This window comes from Artibeus jamaicensis, unplaced genomic scaffold, assembly GCF_021234435.1.
Source record: "Artibeus jamaicensis isolate MK-2021 breed Jamaican fruit bat unplaced genomic scaffold, CSHL_Jam_final contig_525, whole genome shotgun sequence".
Lineage (NCBI taxonomy): Eukaryota > Metazoa > Chordata > Mammalia > Chiroptera > Phyllostomidae > Artibeus > Artibeus jamaicensis.
Window position 1 is genome coordinate 13,051,291 of NW_026521874.1, and position 12,367 is coordinate 13,063,657.

At 55.9% G+C, this 12,367-nt stretch overlaps 1 protein-coding gene across 4 annotated transcripts in view; it reads left to right on the plus strand.

The window, feature by feature from the left end:
* Positions 1–12,367, plus strand: part of MYO18B (myosin XVIIIB) — a 224,209-nt gene that overhangs the window by 12,633 nt on the left and 199,209 nt on the right. For all 4 annotated transcript variants that reach the window (XM_053669858.1, XM_053669857.1, XM_053669855.1 and 1 more), the window contains 5 exons: positions 3–163; positions 3,391–4,611; positions 5,169–5,235; positions 6,078–6,190; positions 7,493–7,669. In XM_053669858.1, the coding sequence (XP_053525833.1) occupies positions 3–163; positions 3,391–4,611; positions 5,169–5,235; positions 6,078–6,190; positions 7,493–7,669 (1,739 nt within the window). The remainder of the gene's footprint in view (positions 1–2; positions 164–3,390; positions 4,612–5,168; positions 5,236–6,077; positions 6,191–7,492; positions 7,670–12,367) is intronic.

Consider the following 12,367-nt stretch of genomic DNA (forward strand, 5'->3'; position numbering starts at 1 on the left):
ACAGATTCGGGAAGAGGACAAGAGCCCGCCACCATCCTCGCCCCCGCCCCTTTTCTCTGTCATCCCAGGCGGCTTCATTAGACAGCTGGTCCGGGAGACGGAGAAAGAGTCTAAGGAAGCAAGACTGAAGAAACAGGCGGTGCTCGCCTCTCCAGAACAGGAGGTAAGCAGGGGGCCCTGCAGGGAGGGGCCCTGCAGGGGGGGGCCAGGCGCCTGCCGCACCCACCACCCTGTCCTGTGAACCTCCTCTGTGTCACTCACCATCTTGCCTTGGCTCCTGCTGTCCCCGCCTTTTCCTGTTTTCAGCTTCATCTGGTGAACTCCTGTGCATCCTTCAAAACCCAACGTAAAAGTACATCTCTGGACAGCTCTCCCCTAGCCTTCCTTCCTCTGATTCCCACTGCGCCCTCTATGCCTGTCTTCATCGTGGTCGGCAGAGTAATTGCTTGATGATGTAACTTCTTTGACTAGGAATTCCTTCAGAGCAACGACGCTCTCTCTCATTCAACTTTGTACCTCGGGCAACTCTCCTGTTGAGTGAATGAATGAATGAATGAAATTAGTTGAGGTACGATTGTGGGCATGATTTTATCCCACACTTGCAGAAATAGAAACCTAGATGTTAGCTCAGGATGTATGGTTAACTCAATTTAATTTAGGCAGAAACCATATTCAGCTGGTACTTGCTGAGGGCAGCTGTGTTGGTTGTTAAAATATTGAAACATTTTCATATCAGGTGACAAATAGCTGTGGTCCCAAGCCCCCAAGTACCCTCCTAAGCTGGTGTGCTTACCTAGGCCCCTTTCCTTAGTCCCCTGGTGTGGCCACAGTCCAGAAGTTAAAGCATTAATGCTTGTCACTGGTAGGGACTTCGGTACCCTGCTCCACCGGGCTCCCCTTCTGATTGGTTGATGTCTACTAAAAACCTTAATTATTCTGATTAGCACAGCTGGATTGAAACAATAGTTGGCCAAGATGTACTACCTATACTTTTGGGACCTGCAAATTTATTACTGTGGTGGCCAGGGCTCTTTGCCCCCTTTCCCCCAGCTTTTAGCAGGGAACCTGGGCAGGATGATGGGGCCAGACACCATGGAGGCAGACTCAGCACAGCGGACCTAGAAAAATGTTTTCTTTATTCAGCTTGAGCTATTGAACTCCTGCGCATCCTTCAAAACCCGGCTCAAATAGTGTATCTCTGGAAATAGTCCATCTGTTGGGCAAACAGGGTACCTCCTCGCGTATTTCCCATGCCCCTTGAAGTGGGGTGAATGCTGCAATGATAAGGCCAAGAAATCCGGTGGCCTCGGGACCTAGTGTTGCCTTGAGTCCAGGACCCTCCGGGCTCTGCCTCCCACTTCCCTGCAGCTGTTGTTTGCTCGGCTGGCCCACGTGCCTGCACCTGTCCAATCGCCGTGACTTGGCTGCACCAGAGAAGTCCTCCGGCTGCTGAACAGCAGCAGCTGCTGAAACGCTCCTGCCAAGCCTTTGTGGGGGGGTGGGCAGTGACAGGCTCCGTCCCCACCCCTGCCTGACCCCGGCATAAGTGGGGGCCAAAGTCGACCTATAGGCTGTGGTTAGTTCCTGAGCACAGGGTGTGGTTAGGTCCTGATGAAATGTTACTGCGTGCCTGTTTAAGAGTAGACCATGTTCATCTTGCTGCCCATGGGGCTATTTGAAACCGTGTGCAGTATTGGGGTATATGGGATTATAGCCACTTATCAGAGGTGGAGACTGAGGTTCCGAGGGGTCAAGAGACTTACTCAAGGTCATGAGGCCAGATAGAGGCAGAGCCTCTATCTGGATGACAGTCTGTGTTTTCTCTGCTCTGGTGAGCTGCCTGGGGGAAGGGCCAGCATGGGGAGTGAGGTGGCTCAGAGTCACAGGCCTGGGGACGGAAGGGTTCCTTAACGAGGGTGCAGGCCAGCCTGGCGTCGCTGTACACAGGTGAAGAAGTAGAGGCTGGGGACGTACTGTCACCGCTGGGCCTGGATGGAGACTCAGGGCCAAGGTGCAGGATGGACAGGCCTTAGGCCACAACAGGTGTCTGGACCACGGGCCCAGGGGCTGCTGGGCCTGGAGCAGGGCAGCCTCAGGACAGGCTTGTGCGAGGCAGCAGGCCATGGCTGGTCCCGCCACCACAGTTCTTGTGCCAGTCAGCACGTAGCTCTGGACACTCTCCTCGCCTCAGCACAGCTGTTTTGTTCGGTCCTCATGTAGTGCATCACCAGTTTGCAGGGGTGGAAAATGAGGCTCAGGGAGGTGACCGGGCTCTCCTAGGGCCACCTGGCCAGTGGGGGACAGGCAGAGGCTGGAAGCAACACTGGGGTAGAGAGAGACCCACATCGAATGTCACGAGGACTGGGCTCCAGCTCCGGCCTCACCGCTGCGTGTGGTCCAGTTCAAAACCCTCCTCATCTTGGCCGCCATTTGCCCATCTGTAAACTGGGTGTGCCGTGAGTTTCCTCTCAGCCCCCGTGATTCTAGAGGTGCTTCTCCCACATCCTAAGAAAGCTGCAGGAGGCTGGGGGCTCAGTGTTCATGAGAAAAAGAGCCAGTCGAATATCCCTCCCCCACCCCATGGACTCTCTTCTTTCGGGCTGGGGTGGGGAGAGGGACAATGGGATCGGTTACCTTCCTGGGCCTCTCCCCACAGTAGTGTCCCCTGTGGGGGGTTGGTTAAAAATAAGGTGCTGACTCACTTTTCAAACTGGTGGAGACAGTTGTGCGGAGAGCAGCCAGTCTCTGTCCGAGATGATGTCCTGTCCGACTCCTGGTCGGACGGAGCCTCCAGACCCCAGGCACTCGAGCGGGGGCTGCAGGTCCGTTGCCATCACCTGGGGGCCACAGCCCTTTCCCTGATCTCTTCCCGGCCCAGCAGGAAGCAAGACAAAGAAACAAACAGACAAAAAAGCAAATAAAAAAACAGTGACAACAGCAGCAGCAGTAGTGGCCACAGCGGTGGCAGCAGCTGCTGTTACCATTACCATGTGCAGGGCTCAGTGTCCGAAGATGTCGTGGACCCTCCTGCCCATCCAAGGGGTAGGCCATGGTGGTCCCCATTCTACTGATTAGGAAACAGCTCTGAGAGGGGAAGTAATGAACTTCAGTCCACACAGCCAGTGGCAGAGTTAGAAGTTGAACTTGGAGTTTAATCTCTTGGGCTGCAAAGTCCACTCTTTTCACTCTGTCTCTTGGCCTGGAGACGCTGGGCCAGGGGGGGAGTTGGCTTGTTGCCTGGCCCAGTGCCCGTCGGATCTCATACGTGCGTGCTCAAGGGTCTTCGGGTGAATGAAAGGTGAATGAACGAATGAATGAATGAACGAGTGAGTGAATGCCGAAGCTCTCAGGCCAGCAAGCAGCTAAGGATGGTTGTGGTTTCTCTCCCAGACCCCAGAAATTTCCACGAGCCAACCCAACAGCAAATCCAACAGTGGCACCAAGTCTGGAAGCCCAAACACTCCCCAGGACAGCCAGACGGGCTCCCCACAGCACCCCAGCATTCCGGCCAAGGAGGGCGAGGGGACCGGCGCCACGGAGCCGGCGCCGATGACCACCATCAATGGCGAGAAGCCTCAGGAGTCAGGCCCCAGCGGGGCTCCAGCCAAAAAACCTCTGCCCTTCAAGAGGGGCGTGAGGAGGGGTGATGTGCTGCTGATGGTGGCCAAGCTGGACCCGGAGTCGGCCAAGCCAGAGCAGAGGACTCAGCCCCAGGACACCCCCGCCTGCAAGACCCCAGCCCCAGCCACAGACCCTGGAGGGGGAAGGAAGGGGGAGGCCCCAATGGATCCTCATGGCCCCCAGGCCCGCCCTGAGGACACAGCCCTGAAGGCTGAGAAGACCCGGACTGGGGGTCTTGGGGGCCCAGGAAGTCTGCTGACAAAAGGCGAGAAAGACCAAGGACCAGCAGGGAAAGGGGGTGGGGCAGCCCAGCCCAAAGGGCTGAAAGGGGAGGAGCCTCAGGACACAGAGCAGCCTAGTGAGGGGGGGCGACCAGGGACAGTGGAGAAGGGGGGAGGGGACCCTCAAAACAAGGCGGCAAAGGGGAAACTCTGCAAGGACCCGGCGGGTGAAGGGAAGCTGGCTGGGGCCCAAATCCAGGTGAAAAAGTGGGGGGGTTCCCTGGGCAGAAAGAGCAGGTGGGATGATCCCCAGAAGAAGGACAAAGAGAGCTTGCTCCTGAGGAAGGCAGAGAAGACAGAGGAGCCACAGACTAAGGGAGAGAAGGTGGACAAAGTGCAGGGGAAGGTCGGGAAGATGGGACCGGCTCCCAGAGGGACGGAGAAAGCATGTGGGCCTCAGACAGAGCCTGGGGGGGCAGGTGAGGCTGGGAGTGAGACAGAGAAGGGACGTGAAGCCCCCAAGGAAGGGAGTGAACATGGGGAGGCCCTGGAAGCCACTGAGGAGAGGCAGCCAGACGGCAGGGTGCAGGAAGCTGGGGAGCCCTGCAGAAGAGCGGATGGCAGGGCCGAGGCCCTGGATGCGGAGCTGGGGGGACCCAGAGCGCCTGCCCTGGGGAGCCATGCGGAAGGGCCTCCGGTGTGGGAGAACCAAGAGGGGCCAGCCCTGCCCGAGGGGAGCAGAGGAAGCCCTAGTGGAGCCTTGGCCCAGGTGAGGCTGCAGCCCGGTGTGGGGAGGGGCAGGGAGAGGAGGGATGGGAAACACTTGCTCCTGGGGCTGAGCAAGGTGGGGACAGGAGATGGACAGGGAGCTGGTGAGCGGTGGCTGGCTCAGAGGAAGGGACGAGCACTTTGACAAGTAGGGGTCTTGTGGCCTCCACACCTGTGCTGGCGTGAGATGCTCCACAGTGTGAGGGAGGCCCCAAGCAGGGGACATGTCCCCACGTGGCCGAGCTTACAGTGCCACATGGAAGTTCTCATGGGCGTGCATAAGTAGCAGATTTCTGAAAAGGCAGAGTGGGGGGGGGGCGGGGTGGGGCCCTTGGAGCTTTTATTCAAAAGGCCAGGGGAGGGGCTAAGCCATCTGCATCTAAATAAGCACCCACCCCCCCCCACCTCTGAGATTCTGATTTAGGTGGTCCCAGACCACACTGACAAGCTCTTAGGTAAGGCTTTGCCCCTCACGTGCATGGGGGTGAGGAGAAGACAGTGCCACCCTGGCACTGTGACCTTTGTGCCACCCTTAACTTCTGTGACCTTTGCCCTCAGGGTCCTGAGGACAGATGGTACGAGGCAGAGAAAGTCTGGCTGGTTCAGAAGGATGGCTTTACTCTTGGTAATGGGGGGCTTCAGTATGGCTGGGGCTGGGGGTGTCTAAGTCTGTTCCTCTGGCCCCCCTTCTGCTGCCAGTGGGTTTCCCAGGTCCCCATCTCGGTCTGCAGAGAAGGGGAGTGGTGAGGGGCCTCTGAGATCGGGATGGGGCACACGGCCCTTCTGGGTGGGAATAGTCCTTTCACTCTCAACAGCCGGTCTACCAGGTCTGTTTTCAAAGACATTTGAGTCCTGGGAATTAATTATTTAATGAATTCTCTAATGCAATGAGCATGGTTCGGCTCCTGCAGGGTACCTCGGGGTGCTTGGAGGCTAGCACAGGTGGGCAAATAGATCTCATCTCCCAGCCCACTTCTGTGGATTAGCTGTGACCACACTCTACTGAGCAGAAGTGATACTGAGCCCCAGTCGGAATGCTGCTGGGAAGAGTGATTCTTGGTCGGGGGTCCATCGTGGGGACTGGAGAGGGATGGCAGCCCGCAGGCCATTGTCTGCCCCCCCAGGTCCAGGTGTGAGGTGGGTAGTGCACCCCACCATCTGGGCTCCTGCTCCGTGCCAGCTGATAACAGCCCAAGGGGAGTGGGACCCAACCTCTGTCCTTAAAAGGCTTGGGGTCACAATTCAGAACCCTCCGTGTGAATAGACTGCAGAGGGAGAGGAGACTGTCTTTTTCTGACCTGTCCCAGCCCCCTCTCTAGCTCCCTTGTCTGGCTCAGCAGCTTAGAGTCTGTCTCCCTCCCCTCCCCTCCCCTCCCTCCCCCCCCCCCCCCCCTCCCCCCCCTCCCCTCCCCTCCCCTCCCTCCCCTCTCCCCCCCCCGCTCCTCTCCTGCCTTGGCTGTCCACCAGCAACGGTGCTTAAGCCAGATGAGGGGACAGCTGACCTGCCTGCAGGAAGGGTGCGACTTTGCATCGATGCCGACAAAACCATCACTGAGGTGGATGAGGAGCATGTTCATCGGGTGAGGCCCCACACTTTTCTCTGCCCCCTCATGTCAGGGATTTCCTTGTCCTGACTGCAGGGACTACTTGGCTTGATGCCCTGAAGGGAGTTATAGAGAAGATAACCCTGAACGCATTGCTCTGCTAGAGGTATATTGTTCGGGGGTCAGTATTACTCTGTATCACAGGGTTCCTTTTATGAAGACACATTAGGAGGCATGTTTGTTGGGTCCTAGGACTGAGAATTGTTCTGCTTGACTCCAGAAAAATGATTGCTTTTCTTTTTAAGAACATTGCAAATCATGCTACAGAGCATGTTTCCCTTTTCACCCTGGCTACTAGGAAACTCAAGAGCCAAATGTGCTGTTTACCATTAACCATAGCATAGGGTGTAAAGGCTTATATTTTGGGTATCAAGCACTCTTGTGATTTTGCTTTTTCAGTTGTTTTGCATCATTTTTTCAGTGCACCGTCAATCTATTCAAGGGTCAGAGTATAATGATAGAAAAAGGGGGTCATCTGACCCTTTTTCACTCCTCAAAGCCTCTGCTAATCAAGAAAGAGTTTCCTCCAGGAGCCCCGTGTGGGCCTCGATCATCTCCATTCCTCTCCGCTCACCCCCTCCTACCCTAGGCCCTCTGTTCCCAGCGGCATTGGGAGTTTGCAGGGGGCCAGTGTTCTTGAAAGAAAGACTGACCCTCAGGAGAGCTCGGGCTTGCAGACCCCAGAGCATTGGGCCCAGAAATCACCCTGAAGCTGGAAAGAATGGTTGGGAAGCTTTTAGAATGGATGCCCCAAGGAGAAGCTGCAGTCTCCCTTGCTTCCAGAAGGGCCTGGGCATATTTCGAAGGAACCCATGTACAAGGGTCTGTCCGAGAAATGGAGCAGTTCGGCTGTTGGCCTCTGTCCCCGAGCGTCACAGAGCACACACCGTGCTGCCCCCAGGACTCAGGGGAGGAGGAAACATCAGAGAACACTGCCTGACGTGGGAACACCACCTGTTTTGGGGGGGTGTTTGAGATGTAGGAGACACTCTGATCTTGTCGCGTGTCTGTTCTGAGACAAGACAAGATGCCCTCACGGAACAGTGTGCAGAGGAAGGAGGGACCTTTGTGAACGGAGGGGTGGCTCCCAGGCAGCACCACGGGTGAAGGAGAGAGGTGCCCTGTCCCATGCATAGGACCGTGTGAGCCTTGCTGCAGAGCCTCGAGTTCTGTCCTGGTCTGTGACACACGGCTCTTGGGGGACGGGGCTGTGTGTGTAGGGGGTGGTGGCGATGTGGGGGCCTGAGAAGCCACAGGCCACTCTGTGATGGTCCGCAGGCCAACCCCCCCGAGCTGGACCAGGCCGAGGACCTGGCCTCCCTGGTCAGTGTCAACGAATCCAGTGTCCTGAACACGCTTCTGCACCGCTACCGGGCTCAGCGGCCACACACCTTCACGGGGCCAGACCTGATCGTCCTCCAGCCCCGGGGGCCGCCAGCACCCTCAGCAGGCAAGGTGAGGAGGCAACCTGGGCAAAGGGGACGGGGGACAGGCATGAGGGGGTGGGGTAGGGGGTCCCTCTGCACCTCGGGGGAGAGCAGGGCAGCCAGAGAAAGCCCCTGCAGGCCCGTCTGTGAGCAGCGTCTTGCCAGGCATGAGATACGGGAGCATCGTGAGCATTGTGGGCCATGAAGGGCCATGTGATCCCCCTTCCTTAGAGGGGAAGGATGAGCATTAAAGACAATGCGAATAATGAGAGACAATACTGAGTGAGTGTCGGCTTTGTACCAGGCACTGCTTCAAGTACCTCTTATCTCAGTTAATTCTCATCCCCCCGCCACCTGAGAAGACAGACGCCATACGACCCCATTTTACAGATGGGAACTGGCTGGGCCAGCTGCTGGGATCTTACACTCAGTGTGCGGAGCAGCTGGGGTAAAACGCAGGCTGCTGGCTCCTCGGTGCTCTGAAGCCCACGATGGTCTGGGGAGTCCCGAACACCCACATAAATCAGGAAACAAGCCCTGGTTCTGCTTGTATTTATTTTTCCTGGGAAGGGTAGAAATGGCTGGTTTTTGTCCAGACAGTGGAAGCAAAGGGAAGCTCTCAGCGCCACCTTGTGGTAAGGCCTGCAGCCAGGACTGAAGAGTTAGAGCCAACCTCGTCCATCCGAGGGCTGTTGATGAGGGTCTCCTGCAGGCCAGACACGGAGGAAAGGGCAGGGAAGGAGATGGGCAATACGCCTGCCTCGTGGAGCTGCTGTTCTAGTGGAGAAGACAGGCCAGGAATAAATAGTACAGATGACGCAGGCGGAGCAGAGGATTGCGGAGGAGGCGTGAGGAGGTGGGGAGAGGCGGGGGCCGTTGCGGGGTTACAGGTGCATGGGCAAAATGACCTGGTGTTTACTCTGAGCCTGATGGCGATTTTTGGCAGAGCAGTGACGTGGTCTGACTTATGTTATAAGAAGAGACCATTGGCTGCTGGGTGGGGGGTAGCTTGGAAAGGGGCAAAGGTGAAGGCAGGGAGCCCTGTTCAAGGTCTTAGCTGGGTGCTGCCCTGAGGACTTGCTGGTCTGGGAAGACTGGGCCTGCAGCACACCCACTCACATGCTGCTCTGGTCCTGGTTTCCTTGCCTGTCACTGGGGTGGAATGCCCTCCAGAGCCCCATGGCACACGCTAAGTCCATGGTACAGGGGACAGTGGCCCTGCACCCCCTCCCAGACTTCTTCAGGACACGCCGCTTCTCAGCCCGGTGTCCATGGCCTGGGCCCGGGTGAGTGACAGCTCGGTGGGTGCATTCCCCACTTTGCCGTGAGGACTGTGCCCCTGTTACTGCGGCCCAGGCCACTGAGCCTTCTCAGAAGCCGAGGGGCTCCTCTGCAGACCCCTGAGGCAAGCCAGGTTCTCACGGGGTCCCCAGGACGGCTACTCAGGCATAGCTACCCGGGCATGGAGGAGTCCATTTCAGAACCTGAGCCGAAGAACCTAAAGGCGCAGGCCTAGGGCCCTGTCCTATAAAGAGGAATTTGAGTCTTGAGATCCCTTTGTGCCCCTGAGGCCCATGATTCCCCTACACCCTTCACCCAGTGCTCTGCCCTTCCCTCCAGCCATTAGGCCCCCAACCCCAAGCCCACTGACACCTTCTGTGCTTTGTCTGAGTCCTGTCTGGTTCCGCAAATGGCCACCAGGTGGGAGCATAGACCTGTGATGAGGCTGGGACGGGGCCACCTTGAAGGTGGTCTGGGTGAGGAAGGAGCCAGTGCTGGGGCCTCCGTCACGGGGGCCCACCTGGGGGCTGAGAGCTGGGGGTAGGGGTGTAGCTTCTCCTGGGTGTGAGCGTGCGTGTGACCTTGTCAGGTGTACAGAGGCCTGCCTGTGGGTGTGGGGCCTCGTGCTTGTGAGCGTGCCTGTGTGCAAGCACGCAAGGGTGCTCACGCCCAAATGCAAGGGCGTGTGTGCACGCACCTGCGCGGATACACAGCAGCCTGGACCTGCAGAAATCTCCCTTCTACCGTCCAGGCAGTGAGCCCGAGGGAGTGGTGGTTGAGGTGGCCTGTCCCTTGAACTCCAGCGTTTCCGGAGTGGGAGGAGGTTCAGGCCTCAGGTCCAGGACCTCTTGCCTGCTATGGGGTCCTGCTGGGCCCAGGATGGGGATTTGTTACTCTTCCTAGGGATTTGGGGGCACCAGGCCAAGGGTGGACTGGAGCACTTTCAGCCCCGTTGGGATTTGTAGTCCCCCCTCCACCCTGTCGCATCAAGGCAGATGAGGATGCATCCACGTCGCATCCCTGTGTCCTCCTCCAGCTGGGCCGCTCCACTGCTCCCTCTGGTGCTCTCCCTCTCGCCTCCCTTCCCCACTGCCTCCTCCCTCGTCCCTCTGTCCCTCTTCCCTCTTCCCTGAAGGCTACGCAAAGTAAACTTTTGTGAAGGTCACTGACTAGCTTCAAGCTGCCAGATCCTGTGGTCCATGCTCCTGTCTCCGCTGACTTGACCTTTAGCAGCACATTTCTTTTAAATCCTTACCCGAGGATATATTTATTGATTCTAGAGAGAGAAGAACATCGTTGTGTGAGAGGAACATCGATTGGTTGCCGTAAGCTCTCTGACCAGGGACCAAACTGCAACCTAGGTATGTGTCCTGACCAGGGATTGAACCTGCAACCTTTTGGTGCGTGGGACAGTGCTCCAACCAACTGAGCCACCTGGCCAAGGTGACCATCAGTGGCATTTGACAGCCAGTCCCTCCTCTCTTCCTTCTCTCCAGGACTCCTCTCTCCTGGTTTTCCTTCTGTCCCGCTGGCCCTTGCTCAGCCTCCTTTTTTTTCTTTCTTCTTTCCTTCCTTCCTTTCTCTCTCTCTCTCTCTCTTTTTTTTGCCTACACTAAATCCACTTTATTTATTTAATTTTTTTTATTTTGCATCTTTATTATTTATTCTATTACAGTTGTCCCAATTTTCTCCTCGCCCTGCTCCACCCAGCCCACCCCTCTCCCCTCAGTCAATGCCCTCCTCCTTGTCTGTGTCCGTGAATCATTCATACACGTTCCCATCCTCCCACCGTCCTCCCCCTCTCCCCTCCCCTCCTACAGCCAGCCGTCTGTCTGTCCCACGCGCCCTTGTCTCTGGTTTTAGTTTTCTGGTCAGCTTATCTTGTTCATCAGGTTGCAGTGGTAAGGGAGGCCTCCTCGGCCCGTCCCCGCGACCTCTGCAGGCTGAGGGTCTGGCCCACGCCTCTTCCCGCCTCCTCAGCCTCCCATTCCCTTGGTGATCCCGTCCGGGCTCCTGGCCTTAAACTGATTCCCGTTTGATACGATTTATTCGTTCTGTTTATCATCAGTCTCTTCCCAAGAGAGAGAAAGCTCCATAGACCAGACTTTTTTGTTGCTGTTTTTAAAGTCAGGTTTGTTAAGGTCGAATTTACAGGCAGTTAGAATCATCCTCGTTCTGGTAAGGTTTGCACAAACATGTGTAGGTATGTAACTGCCTCCACTGTCAATTCCAAGCCAGTTCTGTTGCCCCCAAAAGTTCTCTGGACACTTTGTGGTCATTCCGTCTTGCGGGTCCCGCCCTCGGCAGTCTTCCTGCAGTAAATAACTGCCCTTTTCTGGGAAGGCACATGGATGGAGCCGTAGGGGCTGTCTGTGTCTGCTGTCCGCGTCTGCTGTCCGCGTCTGCATCGGCTTTTCCCACCTGGCACTGCACATTCATAACTCACCTCTGTTGTTGCACTTCTCAGTTGTGTGTTCCTTTATCACATCGTGCTTTATTGTGCTGGCTTCTCTCTCCATTCATGGGGGGGTCTTGGTGTCCTGAGACACTGGGGACTTCCAGAGCACGAGACTTTCTTTTTTTAATCTTTAAAAATAAAGATTCCTTTTTATTGTTTGAGAGAGAGAGCAAAGGAAACATTGGTTTGTTGTTCCACTTGTTTATGCATTCACTGGTTTCTTCTTGCACGTGCCCTCACTGGGGATTGGACCTACAACCTTGGTGAATCAGAATGATGCTTTAACCAAATGATACACGGGGCCAGGACAGGGTGTGAGAATGCTAAGACCAGGATGGTTGGTTACCCCAGTTCACTAGTTGAAGACATTTGGTTGTTTTTGGAGGTCTTGAGTATATTTTCAGTATCATCAGTGACAGAGTTTCCTTTGCGAACATAAATATTAATTTCTCTTGGACAAATATACCTAGGTGTGGGATCGCAGGGCTCTGTGATGTGTGCCTATCTCCCTGCGTGGGGAAGGGCCAGTTTCCCAGAGTGGCTGTGGGACTCAGCATTCCCACCAGCACCGTATGAGAACTCCAGTCGTTAAGCCATTCGATGGCTATATAATGGTATCTGCTCGTGGTTGGCAGACACGTCTTTCATTGTTTTGTGTGTGCCCCCAGTGCCTGGGACCGTGTCTGCTGTGCAGTAGATACTCAACAATTTTTTTTCTCATTGAATGAATAGTGAATAAATGGATGAATGAATAAATGAAGTGAAAGGGACTTCAGGTATTACCTAGAGGTGTTATGGCAAGTCCATAGCACACACACACCCCATGCCTCATTCTGTTTCCATGGCAGGCATCACTAATCAATTGGGCCATTTTATCCAGCTGCTTCATTCCAGGCTGGTGCTGTCCAATAATTTGAGTAGTGAGTGCAATGAGCCCCAGAGGCTAATGAAGCTCTAGGTCAAGCCTCCCAGGAGCTGAAGAGGAGA